General features: G+C 42.6%; 1 protein-coding gene across 1 annotated transcript in view; it reads right to left on the reverse strand.

The window, feature by feature from the left end:
* LOC311113522 (low-density lipoprotein receptor-related protein 12-like) overlaps positions 1-23,659 on the reverse strand; it is a 54,548-nt gene that overhangs the window by 20,111 nt on the left and 10,778 nt on the right. The window contains exons 3-6 of the mRNA XM_084156763.1: positions 22,157-22,292; positions 20,076-20,278; positions 19,029-19,207; positions 18,490-18,720 (exon numbers count right to left, since the gene is read on the reverse strand). Coding sequence (XP_084012889.1) covers positions 18,490-18,720; positions 19,029-19,207; positions 20,076-20,278; positions 22,157-22,292 — 749 coding nt within the window. The remainder of the gene's footprint in view (positions 1-18,489; positions 18,721-19,028; positions 19,208-20,075; positions 20,279-22,156; positions 22,293-23,659) is intronic.

The raw sequence follows: 23,659 nt of genomic DNA on the forward strand, positions 1-23,659 counted from the left end.
ATGTTCCATACGCATAAAAAGCTTATCTCTCAAATTGTGTGCAAAAATTAGTTTACATCCCTGTTAGTGAGCATTTCTCCTTTCAATCAATCAAATGTATAAATACCTTTTTACATCAGCAGATGTCACAAAGTGCTATACAGAAACCCAGCCTAAAACCCCCAAAAGCAAGCAATTCAGATGTAGAAGCACGGTGGCTAGGAAAAACTCCCTAGAAAGGCAGGAACCTAGGAAGAAACCTAGAGATGAACCAGGCTCTGAGGGGTGGCCAGTCCTCTTCTGGCTGTGCTGGGTGGAGATTATAAGAGCACATGGCGAATAAAGCCAGATTTGCCAAGATAATCCATCCACCTGACACGTGATTTGTATTTTTATTTATTATGGATCCCAAGGCAGCAGCTACTCTTCCTGGGGTCCAGCAAAATTAAGGCAGTTATACATTATAAAAACATTACAACACATTCATAACAGATTTCACAACATATTAAGTGTATGCCCTCAGACCTCTACTCTACTACCACATATCTATAACACAAAATCCATGTGTACATGTGTGTATAGTGCGTATGTTATTGTGTGTTTGTATGAATGTGTCTATGTTTGTGTTGCTTAACAGTCCCCGCTGTTCCATAAGGTGTATTTTTACCTGTTTTTTTTTATCTGATTCTACTGCTTGCATCAGTTACCTGATGTGGAATAGAGTTCCATGTAGTCATGGCTCTATGTAGTACTGTGCGCCTCCCATAATCTGTTCTGGACTTGGGGACTGTGAAGAGACCTCTGGTGGCATGTCTTGTGGGGTATGCATGGGTGTCTGAGCTGTGTGCCAGTATTCCAAACAGACAGCTCGGTACATTCAGTATGTCGACACCTTTTACAAAAACAAGCAGTGATGAAGTCGATCTCTCTTCCACTCTGAAACAGGAGAGATTGACATGCATGTCATTAATGTTAGCTCTCCATGTACTTTTAAGGGCCAGCCGTGCTGCCCTGTTCAGAGCCAACTGCAATTTTCCCAAGTCCCTCTTTGTGGCACCTGACCACACTACTGAACAGTAGTCTAGGTGCGACAAAACTAGGGCCTGTAGGACCTGCCTTGTTGATAGTGTTGTTAAGAAGGCAGAGCAGCGCTTAATTATGGACATACTTTTCCCCATCTTAGCTACTGTTGTATCAATATGTTTCGACCATGACAGTCTACAATCCAGGGCTACTCCAAGCAGTTTAGTCACCTCAACTTGCTCAATTTAAACATTATTCATTACGAGATGTAGTTGAGGTTTAGGGTTCGTTTAGTGAATGATTTGACCCAAATACAATGCTTTTAGTTTTGGAAATATTCAGGACTAACTTATTCCTTGCCACGCATTCCGAAACTAACTGCAACTCTTTGTTAAGTGTTGCAGTTATTTCAGTTGCTGTAGTAGCTGACGTGTATAGTCTTGAGTCATCCACATACATAGACACACTGGCTTTACTCAAAGCCAGTGGCATGTCATTAGTAAAGCTGGAAAAAAGCAAGGGGCCTAGACAGCTGCCCTGGGGAATTCCTGATTCTACCTGGATTATGTTTGAGAGGCTTCCATTATAGAATACCCTCTGTGTTCTGTTAGACAAGTAACTCTTTATCCACATTATAGCAAGGGGTGTAAAGCCATAACACATACATTTTTCCAGCAGCAGACTATGATCGATAATGTCGAAGGCCGCACTGAAGTCTAACAAAACAGCCCCTATAACATTTTAATCATCAATTTCTCTCAGCCAATCATCAGTAATTTGTGTAAGTGCTGTGCTTGTTGAATGTCCTTCTCTATAAGCATGCTGAAAGTTTGTCAATTTGTTTACAGGCACACCTGAACTTTGGGAGTTTCTCCCATTCTTCTCTGCAGAACCTCTCAAGCTCTGTCAGGTTAGATGCGGAGCGTCGCTGCACAGCTATTTTCAAGTCTCTCCAGAGATGTTCGATTGAGTTCAAGTCCGGGCTCTGGCTGGGCCACTCAAGGACATTCAGAGACTTGTCCCGAAGCCACTCCTGCGTTGTCTTGGCTGTGTGCTTAGGGTTGTTGTCCTGTTGGAAGGTGAACCTTTGCGCCAGTCTGAGGTAGGTCATGAGTGCACTGGAGCAGGTTTTCATCAAGGATCTCTCTGTACTTTGCTCCGTTCATCTTTCCCTCGATCCTGACTAGTCCCCCAGTCCCTGCCGCTGAAAAACATCCCCACAACATGATGCTGCCACCCCCATGCTTCACCGTAGGGATGGTGCCAGGTTTCCAACAGACGTGACGCTTGGCATTCAGGCCAAATAGTTCAATCTTGGTTTCATCAGACCAGTCAATCTTGTTTCTCATGGTCTGAGAGTCTATAGGTGCCTTTTGGCAAACTCCAAGCGGGCTGTCATGTGCCATTTACTGAGGAGTGGCTTCCGTCTGGCCACTCAACCATTACGGCTAGATTGGTGGAGTGCTGCAGAGATGGTTGTCCTTCTAGAAGTTTCTCCCATCCCCACAGAGGAACTCTGGAGCTCTGTCAGATTGACCATCGGGTTCTTGGTCACCTCCCTGACCAAGGCCATTCTCCCCCGATTGCTCAGTTTGGCCGGGCGGCCAGCTCTAGGAAGTGTCTTGGTGGTTCCAAATTAATTCCATTTAAGAATGATGGAGGCCACTGTGTTCTTGGGGAGCTTGAATGATGCAGAAATGTTTTGGTACCCTTCCCCAGATCTGTGCCTCGACACAATCTTGTCTCGGAGATCTACGGACAATTCCTTCGATATCATGGCTTGTTTTTTTCTCTGACATACACTGTCAACTGTCTGTGGGACCTTATATAAACAGGTGTGTGCCTTTCCAAATCATGTCCAATCAATTGAATTTACCACAGGTGGACTCTAAATCAAGTTGTAGAAACAGGATGCACTGGAGCTCAATTTCGAGTCTCATAGCAAAGGGTCTAAACACTTATGTAAATACGTTTTTTATTTTTTAAATACATTTGCTAAAATGTCTAAAAACCTGTTTTCGCTTTGTCATTATGGGGTATTGTGTGTAGATTGATGAAGAATTGTTTTTATTTAATCAATTTTAGAATAAGGCTGTAACAAAATGTCAAAAAGGGAATACTTTCCTAATGCAATGTACATTAATCCTTGTCGTTTGTCATTATCCGACTGGCCAGTGTTGCCCAGAGCTCCACCATCTGATAGCGCTGTCGAAGGAGCACAGCATGAGGAGGCAATCAACGTTGGTCGCATGTCACGAGCCGGGGAAGCCGAAGACAGTGACCTCCCGCAAAGCAGTCTACACTCCCAACGAGAGGCCCGGAGCGGATACAAACAACGAATAGTTCCGCCATACTGGAGCCTGATCTTCCTGCACCTTTTGTCGCTGGGGATGCCTGTGTCTGCGGCCGCAGTGCCTACTACTACGATTTCGAAGTCGGCAACCTTCCGTCCCCGCTCTGAATCGAGCGGGGATTCTCCATCTGTCGGAGGCCTGCATCCTGTGAAGTGTGGGAGTGGGGGAATTTCCTTGTCCTTCTCGCCTGCCGTGATTTTTCGGCAGCTCCATGGTAAGAAATGTGACCGTTCCTGGTGCAAAAACAATGTCCTATTATGGTAATATTTTATGTATCATTAAGGAAAATGTTGGGAAATGTCAAAGATAAAATATAGTAAACATGATTGACATTTTATAAGTCCAGATGCATGTCTAAATAAGGAATATAGTCAATACAATGTGTAAACATGCTTTGATGAATGTATGTATTTTATTTTTAAAAAGTGTTTGTGCCATGCCACCAATATAATGAGATAAGGGAAAGAGGCAAAAGTGCCCATGAACTTTTTGGAGTAAACAACATGTGTTATTGGACTTTCAAAGATAATAGTGGCGTGGCAGTTAAAGATGTTAATCAGTGATCTTAAGGGGAGTAGCTTTGTAAGCTATGTATACATGACTGTGCATTTGTGTGTGTATATAAGAGATCTCTAAGCCAAAGAGAGACAGTTGCTCCATGGAACAAGCTCGGCTTTATTATGCAATAAAGTCTAATTCTTGGATTCACAAGCTCCGGTCTCTTGAGAGATATTTTTGAGTTGACTAGCTTTTAGTCAAATATTTCTACGACACTATCCCAGAGCTCGAGCGAATGACATTACTAAGCTGCTCCCGAATGTACTATGTCAGGACATGGAAATCGATTCTATCGTAGTCCATGTGGGTTTTAATGACATTATGAAGGGCAGCTCTGAACAGTTGAAACTGGATTTTAAAAGAGCTGATTGACTCTCTGCTAGACACTAACAAAAAACCCACCATATCTGGCCCTGTGCCCTCTCTGAATGGTGGCTTTGAAAGCTTCAGCAGGATTCTTGCTCTTCACAACTGGCTACGTGATTATTGCAGCTCAATGGGTGTAACTTTTGTTGACATTTTCGATACCTTTTGGAAACAAAACACGTTATATAAGGAGGATGGGATTCACCCAAATAATTTGGGTTCCTGGATCCTTTCACAGCATTATAAGGCTGCGTTGAGACAATTATTTAGCAATGACCCAAGCCCAGCGCAGCTAATCCCTACCATTGTGACACGGAGTTGTCAAAATGCTTCAGCAAATGTACATCAGGTGCGTCAGTAGACACAATGTGGGTAACCTGGTTTGTGTCCCTCTAGCTGCCCTGGGTGCCTCTGCTGATCCTGCAGCTGTTGTGTGCAGTGATCATGTGCCTAGGTACCAGATTTATACTGTTAGCACTGAGGCTGTGTGCCCAAGGAGGCAGTCCACTGTGTGCTGCTCACCCTGCACTAACTGCTGCAAAGCTTCCCAGTAAAGCAATAAAAACAAGTAAGCATCCCAGAAGAAAAGTGCTCAAAATAGCCCACGTTAACATATGTAGCTTAAGAAACAAGGTTCATGAAATCAAAAATTTGCTAGTAACAGATGACATTCATATTCTGACTATCTCTGAAACTCACTTGGATAATACATTTGATGGTACAGTGGTAGCAATAAAAGGTTATAACATTTACAGAAAATATGGAAATGCCAATGGTGGAGGTGTTGCTGTTTATATTCAGAACCACATTCCTGTGAAGATTAGAGAAGATCTCATGTTAAATACTGTTGAAGTAATATGGCTACAGGTTCATCTGCCTCACCTAAAGCCAATTCTGGTGGGAAGCTGCTATTGACCACTAAGTGCTAACAGTCAGTATCTGGATAACATGTGTGAAATGCTTGATAATGTATGTGATATCAATAGAGAGGTATACTTTCTGGGTGATTTGAATATTGACTGGCTGTCATCAGGCTGCCAACTCAAGAGAAAGCTTCAAACTGTAACCAGTGCCTGCAATCTGGTTCAGGTTATCAGTCAACCTACCAGGGTGGTTACAAACAGTACAGGAATGAAATCATCAACATGTATTGATCATATCTTTACGAATGTTGTAGAGATTTGTTTGAAAGCAGTATCCACATCCCTTGGATGTAGTGCTCACAATATAGTAGCCATATCTAGGAAAACCAAAGTTCCGAAGGCTGGGCCTCATATTGTGTATAAGAGGTCATACAATACGTTTTGTAGTGATTCCTATGTTGTTGATGTAAAGAATATACTGTGGTCCATGGTGGGTAATGAGGAGCAAACAGACACTGCACATGACACATTTATGAAAATTGCTTATTCCAGTTACTAATAAGCATGCACCCATTAAGAAAATGACTGTAAAAACTATTAAATCCCCGTGGATTGATGAGGAATTGAAAAATTGTATGGTTGAGAGGGATGAGGCAAAAGGAATGGCAAATAAGTCTGGCTGCACAACTGATTGGCAAACGTATTGCAAATTGAGAAATCATGTGACTAAACTGAAGAAAAATAAGAAAAAAACAACACCATGAAACAAGGATAAATGACAAAGAATGATAGTAAAAAGCTTTGGAGCACCTTAAATGACATTTTGGGAAACAAGGCAAACTCAGCTCCATCATTCATTGAATCAGATGGCTCATTGATCACAAAACCGACTGATATTGCCAACTACTTTAATACTTTTTTCATTGGCAAGATTAGCAAACTTAGGCATGACATGCCAGCAACAATTGCTGACACTACACATCCAAGTTTATCTGACCAAATTATGAAAGACAAGCATTGTAATTTTGAATTCGTAAAGTGAGTGTGGAAGAGGTGAACAAATGATTGTTGTCTATTAACAATGACAAGCCACCAGGGTCTGACCATTTGGATGGAAAATTGCTGAGGATAATAGCGGACGATATTGCCACTCCTATTTGCCATATTTTCAATTTAAGCCTACTAGAATGTGTGTGCCCCCAGGCTGGGAGGGAAGCAAAAGTCATTCCACTACCTAAGAATAGTAAAGCCCCCTTTACTGGCTCAAACAGCCGACCAATTAGCCTGTTACCAACCCTTAGTAAACTATTGGGAAAAATTGTGTTTGACCAGATACAATGCTATTTTTCTGTAAACAAATTGACAACAAACTTTCAGCTTGTCTGTTTAAACGACTAGCACACAGCTCAGACACCCATACATACCCCACAAGACATGCCACCAGAGGTCCCCAAGTCCAGAACGGACTATGGAAGACGCACAGTACTACATAGAGCCATGACTACAAGGAACTCTATTCCACATCAGGTAACTGATGCAAGCAGTAGAATCAGATTTAAAAAACAGGTAAAAATACACCTTGTGGAACAGCGGGAACTGTTAAGAGACACACACAGGTACATACACACATACAGTGGGGAGAAGAAGTATTTGATACACTGCCGATTTTGCAGGTTTTCCTACTTACAAAGCATGTAGAGGTCTGTAATTTTTATCATAGGTACACTTCAACTGTGAGACAACAAAAATCCAGAAAATCACATTGTATGATTTTTAAGTAATTAATTTGCATTTTATTGCATGACATAAGTATTTGATACATCAGAAAAGCAGAACTTAATATTTGGTACAGAAACCTTTGTTTGCAATTACAGAGTTCATATGTTTCCTGTAGGTCTTGAGGTTTGCACACACTGCAGCAGGGATTTTGGCCCACTCCTCCATACAGACCTTCTCCAGATCCTTCAGGTTTCGGGGCTGTCGCTGGGCAATACGGACTTTCAGCTCCCTCCAAAGATGTTCTATTGGGTTCAGGTCTGGAGACTGGCTAGGCCACTCCAGGAACTTGAGATGCTTCTTACGGAGCCACTCCTTAGTTGCCCTGGCTGTGTGTTTCAGGTCGTTGTCATGCTGGAAGACCCAGCCACGACCCATCTTCTTACTGTGGGAAGGCGGTTGTTGGCCAAGATCTCGCGATACATGGCCGAATCCATCCTCCCCTCAATACGGTGCTGTCGTCCTGTCCCCTTTGCAGAAAAGCATCCCCAAATAATGATGTTTCCACCTCCATGCTTCACGGTTGGGATGGTGTTCTTGGGGTTGTACTCATCCTTCTTCTTCCTACAAACACGGCGAGTGGAGTTTAGACCAAAAAGCTCTAATTTTGTCTCATCAGACCACATGACCTTCTCCCATTCCTCCTTGGGATCATCCAGATGGTCATCGGCAAACTTCAGACGGGCCTGGACATGCGCTGGCTTGAGCAGGGGGACCTTGCGTGCGCTGCAGGATTTTAATCCATGACGGCGTAGTGTGTTACTAATGGTTTTCTTTGAGACTGTGGTCCCAGCTCTCTTCAGGTCATTGACCAGGTCCTGCCGTGTAGTTCTGGGCTGATCCCTCACCTTCCTCATGATCATTGATGCCCCACGAGGTGAGATCTTGCATGGAGCCCCAGACCGAGGGTGATTGACCGTCATCTTGAACTTCTTCCATTTTCTAATAATTGCGCCAACAGTTGTTGCCTTCTCACCAAGCTGCTTGCCTATTGTCCTGTAGCCCATCCCAGCCTTGTGCAGGTCTACAATTTTATCCCTGATGTCCTTACAAAGCTCTCTGGTCTTGGCCATTGTGGAGAGGTTGGAGTCTGTTTGATTGAGTGTGTGGACAGGTGTCTTTTATACAGGTAACGAGTTCAAACAGGTGCAGTTAATACAGGTAATGAGTGGAGAACAGGAGGGCTTCTTAAAGAAAAACTAACAGGTCTGTGAGAGCCGGAATTCTTACTGGTTGGTAGGTGATCAAATACTTATGTCATGCAATAAAATGCAAATTAATTACTTAAAAATCATACAATGTGATTTTCTGGAATTTTGTTTTAGATTCCGTCTCTCACAGTTGAAGTGTACCTATGATAAAAAGTACAGACCTCTACATGCTTTGTAAGTAGGAAAACCTGCAAAATCGGCAGTGTATCAAATACTTGTTCTCCCCACAGTGAGGGAAAAAAGTATTTGATCCCCTGCTGATTTTGTACGTTTGCCCACTGACAAAGACATGATCAGTCTATAATTTTAATGGTAGGTTTATTTGAACAGTGAGAGACAGAATAACAACAAAAAAATCCAGAAAAACACATGTCAAAAATGTTATAAATTGATTAGCATTTTAATGAGGGAAATAAGTATTTGACCCCTCTGCAAAACATTACTTAGTACTTGGTGGCAAAACCCTTGTTGGCAATCACAGAGATCAGACGTTTCTTGTAGTTGGCCACCAGGTTTGCACACATCTCAGGAGGGATTTTGTCCCACTCCTCTTTGCAGATCTTCTCCAAGTCATTAAGGTTTCGAGGCTGACGTTTGGCAACTCGAACCTTCAGCTCCCTCCACAGATTTTCTATGGGATTAAGGTCTGGAGACTGGCTAGGCCACTCCAGGACCTTAATGTGCTTCTTCTTGAGCCACTCCTTTGTTGCCTTGGCCGTGTGTTTTGGGTCATTGTCATGCTGGAATACCCATCCACGACGCATTTTCAATGCCCTGGCTGAGGGAAGGAGGTTCTCACCCAAGATTTGACGGTACATGGCCCCGTCCATCGTCCCTTTGATGCGGTGAAGTTGTCCTGTCCCCTTAGCAGAAAAACACCCCCAAAGCATAATGTTTCCACCTCCATGTTTGACAGTGGGGATGGTGTTCTTGGGGTCATAGGCAGCATTCCTCCTCCTCCAAACACGGCGAGTTGAGTTGATGCCAAAGAGCTCGATTTTGGTCTCAAATGACCACAACACTTTCACCCAGTTCTCCTCTGAATCATTCAGATGTTCATTGGCAAACTTCAGACGGCCCTGTATATGTGCTTTCTTGAGCAGGGGGACCTTGCGGGCGCTGCAGGATTTCAGTCCTTCACGGCGTAGTGTGTTACCAATTGTTTTCTTGGTGACTATGGTCCCAGCTGCCTTGAGATCATTGACAAGATCCTCCCGTGTAGTTCTGGGCTGATTCCTCACCGTTCTCATGATCATTGCAACTCCAGGAGGTGAGATCTTGCATGGAGCCCCAGACCGAGGGAGATTGACAGTTCTTTTGTGTTTCTTCCATTTGCGAATAATCGCACCAACTGTTGTCACCTTCTCACCAAGCTGCTTGGCGATGTCTTGTAGCCCATTCCAGCCTTGTGTAGGTCTACAATCTTGTCCTTGACATCCTTGGAATGCTCTTTGGTCTTGGCCATGGTGGAGAGTTTGGAATCTCATTGATTGATTGCTTCTGTGGACAGGTGTCTTTTATACAGGTAACAAGCTGAGATTAGGAGCACTCCCTTTAAGAGTGTGCTCCTAATCTCAGCTTGTTACCTGTATAAAAGACACCTGGGAGCCAGAAATCTTTCTGATTGAGAGGGGGTCAAATACTTATTTCCCTCACTGTATACTACTGATTGGAGAACATTTTATATCAAGTTATATGTGAATTGTTGGGGTTAAGTAATGTTATTTATATCTGAGTAATGTTACTTACCACAAAGAAAAAGAAAAAAAAGAGGATTGTTATGATTTCATTTCATAGCGTTGTGGGAGCCAGGTCAAATTTAGTAGATAAGTGATTCTGGGTGCCGCACAGTCTGAATACCAAGGATTCTATTATGTCGAGGGAGCTTACTGAGGTTTATCTTAGAATGATTGATGGACATGATATACTGACTTGGGGACAAAGTAATAACACAAGAAGAGTGCCCACTGATGGTTACCAGATGTTGTTGAAGAAACGTGTAACATGACGTATATAAACTGAGAGGTTTTCTTTGTCTGGTAGTTGATATGGCAAGAGGAGAAGCACGCGCCTTTTGTTAGACGAACCCAGTACCGAATCTATTAAATATTTGTATGAACTCTCCATCTAAGTGTTAAATATCTTCTTGCATCATGAATTACTTGATACCCGAGAAACTCATCATAACTCAATGCCATTGGATGAATCTCAGAACATATTCCAGTCTGTGCTAGCAAAACAGTCCTGTAGCATAGCATCCGTGTCATTTGACCACTTCCGTATTGCGCGAGTCACTGCTTTAATTTTTGCTTGTAAGCAGGAATCAGGAGGATAGAATTATGGTCAGATTTGCCAAATGGAGGGCGAGGGAGAGCTTTGTACGCGTCTCTGTGTGTGGAGTAAAGGTGGTCTTCAGGTTTTTTTCCTCTGGTTGCACGTGACATGCTGGTAGAAATGAGGTAAAACGGATTTAAGTTTGCCTGCATTCAAGTCCCCGGCCACTAGGAGCGCCACTTCTGGGTGAGCATTTTCTTTTTTGCTTATGGCCTTATACCAGCTGTTATTGACAAATAGACACACCCCCACCCCTCGTCTTACCAGACGTAGCTGTTCAGTCCTGCCGATGCACGGAAAACCCAGCCAACTGTATATAATCTGTGTCGTTTTTCAGCCACGACTCGGTGAAACATAAGATATTACAGTTTTTAATGTCCCGTTGGTAGGATAGTCTTGAACGGAGATCATCAAGTTAATTCTCCAGTGATTGCACGTTGGCCAATAGAACGGATGGTAGAGGCAGGTTACCCACTCTGCAACGAATTCTAACAAGGCACACCGTTCTCCACCCCCTGTATTTCCGTCTTTTCTTCACGCGAATGACAGGGATTTGGGCCTGGTCTCGGAGAAGCAGCATATCCATCGCGTCAGACTCATTAAAGAAAAAATCTTAGTCGAGTTCGAGTTGAGTAATCTCTGTTCTGATATCCAGAAGCTATTTTCGGTCATAAGAGACGGTAGCAGCAATATTATGTACAAAATAAGTTACAAACAACGCAAAAAAACACACAAAATAGCACAGTTGGTTAGGAGCCCGTAAAACGGCAGCCATCCCCTCCGGCGCCATTATCAACATGCTAACAGTAGAATTCAGGTAAATGTGCACAAGATTACTACCGACAATACCCCTATGCTTATGAGCATTATTATGGATCCCCATTAGCTGCTGCCAAGGCATTACCTACTCTTCGTGGGGTCCGGCAAAATTAAGGCAGCTATACAATTTTAAAAACATCACAATACATTCATAACCGATTTCACAAAACACTAAGTGTGTGCCCTCATGCCCCTACCCAACAAGGTACTTTAAGCATATGTTTTCGTTTCAGTCGCCTCCATCTCCTCTAACTGAAGCTAATTGTAGAGATTTTTTTTCTATTGATAATGTAAAATTAACAGCCAAACAGAAAGACTCATGTGAAGGTGAAATTACAGAGGAGGAACTTCTGGATGCAATTAAAAACTTTAAGTCTGGGAAAACTCCAGGGTTGGATGGCATACCAGTCGAAGTATACCAAACCTTTTTTGATATACTAAGAGGACCGCTATTAGCATGTTTTAACCACTCCTATGTAAATGGTAGATTATCTGACACTCAAGAAGAAGGTCTGATCTCATTATTACTGAAACAGGACACAAGTGGAAAATATAAAGATCCAGTCCATTAAAAAAATTGGAGGCCCCTTACACTTCAGTGTTGTAATGCAAAAATTATAGGAAAATGTATAGCGCATAGAATTAAAAAAGGTATTGTCGGATATTATTCATTCAGACAGGTTTTTTACATGGAAGATACATTGGAGATAATATAAGGCAAGTATTGGAAACAATAGAACATTATGGAAAATCGGAGAAACCAGGCTTGCTATTCATAGCAGACTTCGAAAAGGCATTTGATAAAGTACGACTGGGGTTTATATATAAATGCCTGGAGCATTTCAATTTTGGTGAATCTCTTATAAAATGGGTCAAAATCATGTATAGTAACCCTAGGTGTAAAATAGTAAATAATGGCTATTTCTCAGAAAGTTATAAACTGTCAATGGAGTAAATTTATTGTGGCCATCGAGATGTTAGCCATTAAAATCAGATCCAATAATAATATCAGGGGATTAGAAATCCAGGGCTTAAAAACAAAGGTGTCATTGTACGCTGATGATTCATGTTTTCTTTTAAATCCACAACTAGAATCAATCCACAGCCGCATAGAGGATCTAGATACATTTTCTAACCCCTCTGGATTACAACCAAATTATGACAAATGTACTATATTACGTATTGGATCAATAAAAAATAACAAAATGTACATTGCCATGTAGTTTACCAATAAAATGGTCTGATGGTGATGTGGATATACTCGGAATACATATCCCAAAGGAAATAAATGATCTCACTTCAATAAATTATAATAGAAAGTTAGCAAAAATAGATAAGATCTTGCTACCATGGAAAGGTGGGTGCCTGTCAATTTGTGGAAAAATCACCCTGATTAACTCTTTAGTATTATCCCAGTTTACCTATTTGCTTATGGTCTTGCCTACGCCTAGAGAACAGTTTTTAAATTATATGAGAAAAAAATATTCCATTTGATTTGGAACGGCAAGCCAGACAAAATTAAACGGACCTATTTATATAATGAATATGAATTCGGAGGACAGAAATTGTTATATATTAAAGCATTAGACCTATCACTAAAAGCTTCAGTCATACAAAAGTTATACTTAAATCCGAACTGGTTCACTAGCAAATTAGTAAGATTGTCTCACCCAATGTTCAAGAATGGCCTTTTTCCCCTTTATTCTGATTACAACCACTCACTTTCAGTTATTTGAAAAGGAAATCATCTCCCAGATATTACTATTTCTAAAACAAGCCATAGAAAGTTGGTTGCAATTTCAATTTAATCCTCCAGAAACGACAGAACAAATAATGCAACAAATATTGTGGTTAAACTCAATTATAATAATTGACAAAAAAACGTTTGTTTTGACAAAATATTTTAAAAAAGGTATAATCTTTGTAAATGATATCATCGGTAGGACTGGTGGTGTTATGTCGCACATGCAGCTAACAAAAACATATGGAAATGTCTGCTCTACCCAAAATTACAACCAAATAATTGCAGCCTTACCGCAAAAATTTAAGAGGAAAGTGGAAGGAGGAGAAAGTAAGGAACTTGTCTGTCGGCCTTGCATTAAAGAACATAATTGGTTAAGGAAAACTGTGATAAATAAAAAGGTTTATCAGTTTCATTTAAGGACCAAAGGATTGACAGCAGTCCCATATAGATTGCAAAATAGTTGGGAAGAGATTTTTGACGTACCGATCCCATGGCATAGTGTTTATGAACTGATACGCAAAACAACACCGGATTCAAAACTTAGAATCTTTCAATTTACATTATTATATACAATTCTTGCTACCAAGTAGAATGTTATTTATATGGGGGATACAATCTTCCCAGCTCTGCAGATTTTGCTGCGAAGAGACAGAATCATTAGATCATTTGTTTTGGTACTGTCCATTTGTAGCTTGTTTTTGGACACAGGTCCAGGAATGGCTAAAGGATTGCAATATTTACCTGGAGCTAACCCTGCGGATTTCTTTTGCTAATACTATTAGCAAATTTTTGTTATTTTCAATTCACAATCTGTAGAAACAATGAGAATAGAAAGGTTCAGAACTTTTGTAAGGCATCACAGTACAGTTGAAATATATATGGCAAATAGAAATCCTATATGGATGGTGTTAAAAGATAGATGGGAGGTGTTGAATGGAATTGAAGGATGGGACTAATAACAACCAACAACAAACAATAACAAGATAACTAATAATGTAGGCACGCTGTGTCCATAATAAGTGTATGGGTTGTAGGTTGAGAGCTTTTGTGAAGGAGCACAGTTAGAAAGATATGGCATATAGAAGCAAACCGGATGGACATCATGAAAATGATCGGAAAGGTTGAGAGTAGAAGAAGTTCAGGAGAAAGAACAAACAAAATGTAATTACTGTAAAATTGACTGTGTCCATAAAATGTAGATAGTGGGTATGGGCTGGAAGTAGTGGCCTAGGCGTTGTTGTTCACTAGTTTACTCCAGTTGGGGAAAGGGTGGCGGGGTTGGAAAGTAATAAAGGGGAATATATATATATTTTTTAAGGATATGTATGTATGTATGTATGTATGTATGTATGTATGTATGTATGTATGTATGTATGTATGTATATTTTTTTTTAAACATGGGGGATTGGAAGTGATGCAGACAATTACATTGATGGAAGTTATAATCTATCTGCAATATTAAGCTGATCTACCCCCCCCCCCCCCCCCCCCCCCCAAAAAAAACTGTAGAATTCAGGTAAATGTGCACAAGATTACTGCCGACAATACCCCTATGCTTATGAGCATTATTATGGATCCCCATTAGCTGCTGCCAAGGCATTACCTACTCTTCGTGGGGTTCGGCAAAATTAAGGCAGTTATACAATTTTTAAAACATCACAATACATTCATAAAAGATTTCACAACACACTAAGTGTGTGCCCTCAGGCCCCTACCCCACTACCACATATCTATAAACACAAAATCCATGTGTACGTGTGTGTATAGTGCGTATGTTATCGTGTGTGTGTATGCATCCGGGTAGCTTGCGAAAATAATTTAGACGAATACACTGAAACCGGTGACTGAGTTTATCAGGAAGTATATAGGTGATGTTGTGCCAACTGTGAGACTATTAAAACCTACCCTAACCAGACACCGTGGACAGATGGCAGCATTCACGCAAAACTGAAAGCGCGAACCACCGCATTTAACAATGGCAAGGTGACTGGGAATATGGCAGAATACAAACAGTGTAGCTACTCACTCCGCAAGGCAATTAACAGTGGTAGGCCTGATCACAGACAACAATGAGAGCCTATAGGGAGGAGGTCAGAGACCTGGCCATGTGGTGCCAAGATAACAACCTCTCCCTCAAAGTGATCAAGACAAAGGAGATGATTGTGGACTACAGAAAAAAAATAAAAGAGGACTGAGCACGCCCCCATTCTCATCGACGGGGCTGTAGTGGAACAGGTTGAGAGCTTCAAGTTCCTTGGTGTCCACATCACCAACAAACTATCATGGTCCAAACACACCAAGACAGTCGTGAAGAGGGCACGACAAAGCCAATTCCCCCTCAGGAGACTGAAAAGATTTGGCATGGGTCCTCAGATCCTCAAAAAGTTATACAGCTGCACCATCGAGAGCATCCTGACTGGTTGCATCACTGCCTGGTATGGCAACTGCTCTGCCTCCGACCGCAAGGCCCTACAGAGGGTAGTGCGTACGGCCCAGTACATCACTGGGGCTAAGCTTCCTGCCATCCAGGACTTCTATACCAGGTGGTGTCAGAGGAAGGCCCTACAAATGGTGAAAGACTCCAGCCACCCTAGTCATAGACTGTTCTCTCTGCTACCGAACGGCAAGCGGTACCGGAGCGCCAAGTCTAGGTCCAAAAGGCTTCTTAACAGCTTCTACCCCCAAGCCATAAGACTACTGAACAGCTAATAATGGCTACCCGGACTACTTGCATTGTCCCCCCACCCCCTTTTTTACGCTGTTGCTTCTCTGTTTATTATCTATGCATAGTCACTTTAACTCTACCCACATGTATATATTACCTCAACTACCTCGACTAACCGGTGCCCCCGCACATTGACTCTGTACCGGTACCCCCTGTATATAGCCTCCCTACTGTTATTTTATTGCTGCTCTTTAATTATTTTTTACTCATCTGTTTTTTACTTAACACTTTTTTTCTTAAAACTGCATTGTTGGTTAAGGGCTTGTAAGTAAGCGTTTCACTGTAAGGTCTACACCTGTTAAAATTTGATTTGAAGTCATTGTCTCAACGCCGCCATATAATGCTATGAAGGGATCCATGAACCCAAATGATTTGGGTGGATCCCATTCTCATTATAAAACGGGTTTTGTTTCCAAAAGGTATCGAAATTGTCAACAAAAGTTACACCCATTGACCTGCAATAATCACGTAGCCAGTTGTGAAGAGAAAGAATCATGCTAAAGCATTCAATGCCATTATTCAGAGAGGGCACAGGGCCAAATATGACAAGTCTTTTATTTGTCTAGCAGAGAGTCCATCAGCTCTTTAAAATCCAGTTTCAACTGTTCAGAGCTGCCCTTCATTATGTCATTAAAACCCACATGGACTACGATAGAATCGATTTCCATGTCCTGACGTAGTACATTCGGGAGCAGCTTAGTAATGTAATTTACTCGAGCTCCGGGATAGGACATTGTTTTTTATAAAACTACTGATAGCATAAAACTATTAATAGCATTAGGTGGCGCTAACAACAGTGGGTTCCTTAAGGAAGCTAAGAGAGCTATCAATGGAATTTAAATTAACAGGCACAGAATTACTATTTACAATACCCCCTATCAACATGGGAAGCTGTGGCGGAATGATATCGCTGCAATTTAAATGGGAGTAATACCTTTGAGGAGCTTGATTTGATCAGTCATTGCCTCAGCGCTGCCTTGTAGTGTTTGGACAGGATCCATCCACCCAAATGATTAGGGTGGATCCCATCCTCCTTACAGAGCATCCTCTGCTTCCAAAAGTTGTCAAAGTTTTCTACACAAGGTCACACCCAAGGAGCTGCAGTAGTCACGTAGCCAGTTGTGAAGTGCTAGTAGCTTGCTAAAATGTTCACTACCTTGACCCAGCGAGGGCACAGGGCCAGAAATGATAGGACGTTTTTTGGCATCCAGCAGAGACCCAATATATTCTTCTAAATCATGTTTCATCCGTTCCGAGCAACCATTCCTAACGTCATTAAATCCCCCATGGACTACAACCGCATCGATCTCTGTGTGCTGACGTAGAAAGGTGGAGAGCAGTCTAGTAATATCCTGTACTCGAGCCCCGGGGTAGCACAGGGTTTTTGCTCCAGAAACCAATACGTTTCTCACCATAGAGCTGCTTAAGACAACAGCCGGCAAAATGGAAGAGGAAATCCGCCCATTCCTACACCTCGCATGATTCGAGAGACCCATCAAGGATTTACCAGAGGTGGAACCTCGCACGCCAGCAGGTTCCGGGCGTGCGTGGTGCCAAGGCACCCAGTTCGAGCCTCCTATAACCAACAAAGCCTCATTCACCGTAGAAGCCACCGGAGAGGGAGTCAGAACAGGGGCCGAAGTTGCAGGTACCTCCGGATCCGATCTCGAAGCTGAAGCCCCCAGGGATGAAGGCGCCGGAACCTCTGGATCCAGGGTGGTGAATCTGAAGTCTTCCCACCGCCAAGGAGGCCCCAATTGCCAAAGGCCGCTGCTTTCGACTTCCACGGCGAGTGACTTGACTCCATGGCTGGTTGGCAGGGTCAAGAATAGGAACGTCCACTAAGTCCTCCAGAAGCATCCCACTAACTCCATTCACCAGGGAAGGCGGAGACCCCTTCGGGGGAGGGATCCCTGCAGAGCACCGGCCAATCGGTTATGGCGAGACGACACAGCGGCGACACTTCCATCAGGTCAGAATGGCGTCCAGCTACTGGAGTAGAAGAGAAACAGAAAGTTGGGCGGATGTGGATTCCCCAGTAGCTTGAGTAAGTTTGCTACTTGTTTGCTAAGAGTAGCCACTTCGCCTCTGTAGTCCTCCGCGAGCAAACAGCTGCTACATTGAAAGTCTGGACGGTGCACATTGTCCTCGAATTGAGCAAAATAAACACAGCTCCTGCAGCGTTGAAACCGTTTGTTAGCGACCTCCATTTGAAACTACAGGCTAGCTAGGCTAACTGGGCTTCCGTGTCGCTCTTCTTGACAGGAATTTACTACGAGTTTGCTATAAGCTACAGTGGGTTTGCAAATACAGGCCGCACCCAGCCTCCTGAAACAAGCACAGCCTGTGAAATGGCAAACACACAAGCAATACACACCTTAGTCACACACATAGACACTACGAGCGGGAGATGTCCAACTCGCAAGTTGGTGCTGTAGAAGCAAGCAATAAATTGCAGGGCAGTGAGCCAAAACACCAGTCAACAAGTTAAGAAGAGACAGGTAGCAGGAGCATTTGCTTACCAACGAGCAGCGTGGCGTGAAAGAGCAGCGTGGCGTGGAAATATAGGGATAGGGATATATAGGGATAAGGTGTCATTTTAGACAAACCCACAGTTGTCTCAGCCATGTGAATACTGTACAACAATACACAAACAAACAATACAATTAACAGTCCTAGCCACATCCATTTTGTTCGGTCCTCGTTCTCAGACAGGCAAAAGAATCAGAGTACCAACCTTGCGGTGGTCGCCCGTGTCGATGAGCCAGGTGCAGTTGCTGCCTGGTGGGTAGAAGTCAGGGTAGTTGGGCGAGCTGAAGGTGCCGTAGAAGTTCCGCAGCCAGTCGCCGCAGGTCGGCACATCGCAGTCAATCTCGTCACCAAGGTCCTGGCAGTCGATGCTGCCATCACATTTGAGCGACTCGGGCAGGCAGGTGTAGACACGGGTGTAGCGGGACAGGCAGGGAAACTGAATAAAGTAATGAAGGAATTTTATTTGACAAATTTAAAAAGACATATTGTTGCCTCGGCCATGGGAGTACAACAATACATTCAACAAAAATCGTAGGAGATTAAAAACACAATAAAGTCTACAAACCTATTTCCATTGTGGTCCTTGTTTTTATCAGGTGGCCAAAAGAATGGACAGCGCACAAGATTGGCTGTACATTTAACACCCCAAAGGCACTTTATATTCAATTAAATTGGAAAATACATACAATATATACAAATACACAATCCCCTTGACCTAGACTACACAAAGTCAGTAATCTCTACCTGGTTGAAGGCACAGGGCTGGAAGGAGAAGGCTGCGGAGGGGTTGGGCTGGACGCACAGCTCCTCGTCAGAGTTGTCACCACACTCGTCCATGGTGTTGCACTTCCACGACTTCGGGATGCACTTCCCGTTGGAGCAGTGGAACTGGTCCGAGTCACAGCTGATCATCTCCGATTTTCCTGAAATTGAGAGTATTAGGAAATACCACCATTTAATGCACTGAGTGACCACTTACAAATATTTTACCATTAGTGACAATCGAGGGGAAATAATGTGGGATCATTTAGTTTAATTATGTACAATGATAGTGCCTATTGTACAAGCTGTGCACCATCAACATTATATAAGCAGTGCTTCATACAGTCATTTATAGATGTTCACAGTCCATGAGCCTCTGAGCCTCTGTCACAGACACATTTGAAAAGCCAATGCTTGGAGACAACAGAGAGAGAAGGGCATAGTGAGAGAGAGCAGTACAAAAAAACAAAAGGCTGCTTCAAGTGCATAAAGTGCCAAGCGAGACAATTATTCATTTCCAGTTTTTCCAGAGGCCGCAGCGTTCGAGGAATAGAGGCTCACATTGCAGCTGTAAGCCATTTACAACCCGTCATCATTCTCTCCTCCGAGCTCGTTAGGATACAAATGTATATATATTTCCAGTTAAAGTGTGCGTGTCTCACTAGTGTTACAAATACATGACTAATTCAATTATTTGGTCAAGGTGCGCTGGTCACACATTGTTGCTCGGTCACATTGAATTAGTGTCTGGACTGCGGTGAAGGCGCACCTTGTGTGAGAGAGGGAATTGCACACAGTCAGGGAGAGAGAGAGAGAAAGACAGAGCGCGAGAGCGGGATGAGACAGGGATTTGAGAGACTACTGTACAGGAGCTCAGCTCAGCTGTCAGCCGCACTGCCTGGCCACGGCAAAATCATCACCACCACCACTAGACGTCCGTCCATATGACACCGGGTGTCATCGCTGACCAGACCGTACAGTAGCCCTCGCTGACAGATATAAATAAGATGACTCTGCGAGCTGTGCTACCTGTTATGTAAGACAGCCTGAAGCCCTTGCCGGTCATGATGTCGTCCGAGTGGAACTTGATCCACACGTGGTCCTGGGAAGAAATGTAGGGGGCTGGGATGGACGAGCCACATGCCCGGTAGCCATCCACGTTCTTGTAGGTGCCGATGGAAACCCAGTCCAGCCCGCAACGGTGAGAGTTCTGGATCTCGAAGTCCTGGAAGCTGGGGGGAGAAATGGCAAAGGGGTTAAATAAGGTTTACAGACAGTAAAAATGATTCATGTACTGTACATTTTACTAAGTTAAAGGACAAATCCGCATTTGGGGAAAGAGCACCACTGTTCGCCCCAGCGCCTTTATTGTTTTTCAGTAAATGTTCTGCTGTTCTATGATACGTGCATTGATGTTAGAGGGAAAAAAAGTGTTTGTTGTTTGCAGTAACTTCTTGTAATATCCCAAACGGACGTGGCAGTTTCACCAATTAAGGATTCTAGCTTTTGGACACTCTTATCCAGAGTGAATTACAATAAGTGCATTCAACTGAAGTAGGTAAGAAAACCACATCACATTAATTGCTAGTCGAAGTCTGTAAACTGGATGTCACCGATATGAGCGACTTTCATAGGGTACATGCTGGAAAAAAGCAAACAGTTGAAAGAAATTCCCCAACAATAAAGATGATCACTGGTAAGACTGAGTGACTTTCCTCCAGGGTTAGAGTACATTGGATGAGACTCAATGAAAACAGTTAAATCAATGACATAGCAAATAACTCAACTGCTTTTACTTAAAAGTAAAGCATAACCACTTATATTATTAATGTGCATAACCACCACTTGAGTATAAACACTTACTACTAACCTATTACTAACACATTCACTAATTTAGTGAATTTATCAAGTGTTTGTGTGCAAGCTCTGTTGCCCATTTTTGGTCATTGATAGATTGCGTTTTCGGTTTTCATCTTGCAATTAAATCACATCCTGTAGAAAAAACAACACAAACACAGAGGGTCTATTTCTGTGCTGGTAACCATGGACACAGCACTGGAATAAAGAAAAGGCGGGTTCCTTTCAGCGCTCTGGTCGGTCCAGACAGAAAACACAATACTTGTACTTGAGCTGATGCTTCGCGAACAAACAGGACACTACAAGCACAATGAAAGCCCATCTGAAGAGCATCATCAAAATGAATAAAAAACACATTACTTCAAATGGACACATTTAAACTGTATAAAACACACAATGAGTGTGAGAGAGGGCGTTGTCATGTGCAGTATACAGTACCTGAAGAAAGATCTCTGCACACTGACATTTCATGAGCGAAGCATTCGGTCTAAACAGACCTTCATCAGAGCATTACACAGCAGCACCTAGGCCTATAGTCTACAGTACCGCAAATCCAAGCCCTAACTGTTTCAGCTGAGCTGAGCTAGTACTCTGAGGAGAAGCTAGCACGCAGGGCCGGATTAACAAATCATAGGCCCCAGGGCTTTGGTTTTTTCTTAACAGTTTTAACAGAAAACCAATATAAAATAAAAAAAAAGGTCATTTAAATGTTATGAAAAATTGTCCATTTGTCATATCCTTACCAGCAATCTAAACTTGTAGTAATCATGGCCGAATACCGACTGGACACACAGGGCTCCAGTGGGCCCCCATTGATTTTGTTAATCGATCTCATTCAGACATCATTAACATGGCATGTCATGGCAAAATGTGTAGAATTGCTGGTAATTAGCTTTAAAACTGCTAAAATTACTCTCCCCCGACCTCCTCCCCCATCTGTTGATTTGCAGAGTGGCAGACTATCTACACTCATTGAGAGCGGGCTCCTGTGGTTGGTGGTTGCAGTAAAACAAAATTAAAGATACACATATTTATCTGCTCAAGGGCACCATACTGGCTTGGGCCCCGGGGCTTCAGCCTCTGCATTAATCAGGCCCTTTTAGCGCGTGGGAAGTGTGCGCAGCCAGCCAGGCTGATGACAGACTGAGGGAGGGAAGAGGAAGGGGAGAGATGGAGAGAAGTGCTGAGGGAGAGGAGGAAGAAGAAAGGAGGAGAGGTATAGATTGTGGAGAGGAGATGGTGTTCAGCTGTACCTGATGGTGATGATTTCCCCAGGGTTGGTCCTGATGTTCCAGCTGCAGTTGATCCTGGACGGGTACTGGAAGGGCCAGCCAGGGCTGGTTATCACTCCACTGGACGCCCTGATCTGCTCCGCCATATCTCCACAGGCTGGCCAGAGAGACACACACGGACACAGACAGGCGCGCACACACACACACAAATGAGCATTTCAAGTGATGTTAGAGGTTTTGAATTATTTTGGCCGGTAGTTTTGAAAGTAGTGCTCGCAAGCCAAAACGGGTCCCCGATTGGGAACCACCTTACATACACTACCAGTCAAAAGGTTTGGACACACCTACTCATTCCAGGGTTTTTCTTTATTTGTACTATTTTCTACATTGTAGAATAAGAGTGAAGATATCACAATTATGAAATAACACATATGGAATCATGTAGTAACCAAAAAAGTGTTAAACAAATCAAAATATATTTTATATTTGAGATTCTTCAAAGTAGCCACCCTTTGCCTTGATGACAGCTTTGCACACTCTTGGCATTCTCTCAATTTCACGAGTTAGTCACCTGGAATGCACTTCAACTAACAGGTGTGCCTTGCTAAAAGTTAATTTGTGGAATTCCTGTCCTTCTTAATGAGCTTGAGTCAATCAGTTGTGTTGTGACAAGGTAGGGGGGGTATACAGAAGAAAGCCCTATTTGGTAAAAGACCAAGTCCATATTATGGCAAGAACAGCTCAAATAAGCACATTGACTCTGTACCGGTATCCCTGTATATAGCCTCCCTATTGTTATTTTATTTTACTGCTGCTCCTTAATTATTTGTTACTTATCTATTTTGTACTTAACAATTATTTTTCTTAAAACTAGGGCTATATATCGTTTCAGCATTGACATTGCGATGTATGCATCCGCAATAGTCACGTCGCAGAACGTGCGATGTGATGAAATAATTAGCGAGGAACAGGCAAAAAAGACCGAAATGGAGAATTTCGAAATGCATCGTCAATTATGTGGAAATATTTTGGCTACAGACAGGATGATGTTGACCAAAAACAGGTACTTTGTCGAGAGTGCCTTGCAATTGTTGGCAAAACACGAGGCAACACGACCAATTTGTTTGATCATTTAAGGCGGCACCACAAATCTTCGTATGACGAGTGCAAAGCATCTCAATACCCTCCAATGCCCTCCAAAGCATTTCTTTTTGCAACCACATTATCCATTTCGGTCTTTTTTGCCTGTTCCTCGCTAATTATTTCGTCACACGCAAGCAGAGCCTGCATGTCAACTACGTGCAGCAACGAACTCAGTGTTTAAAATAATAATAATAATAATAATAATAATAATAATAATAATAATAAACTGTGTATCCAATAACCCATAAATCGGAGTAAATTACATTATATCAGACAGATATAATACTAGTTTAACATTTTAAAAATATATACATTGTAGACTGATATATGTTTACCTTACTAAATCGCACATTCTTTGATGTGACTATTGCGGATGCATAC

The sequence above is a fragment of the Coregonus lavaretus genome (genome assembly GCF_964263955.1).
Source record: "Coregonus lavaretus genome assembly, chromosome: 40".
Taxonomy (NCBI): domain Eukaryota; kingdom Metazoa; phylum Chordata; class Actinopteri; order Salmoniformes; family Salmonidae; genus Coregonus; species Coregonus lavaretus.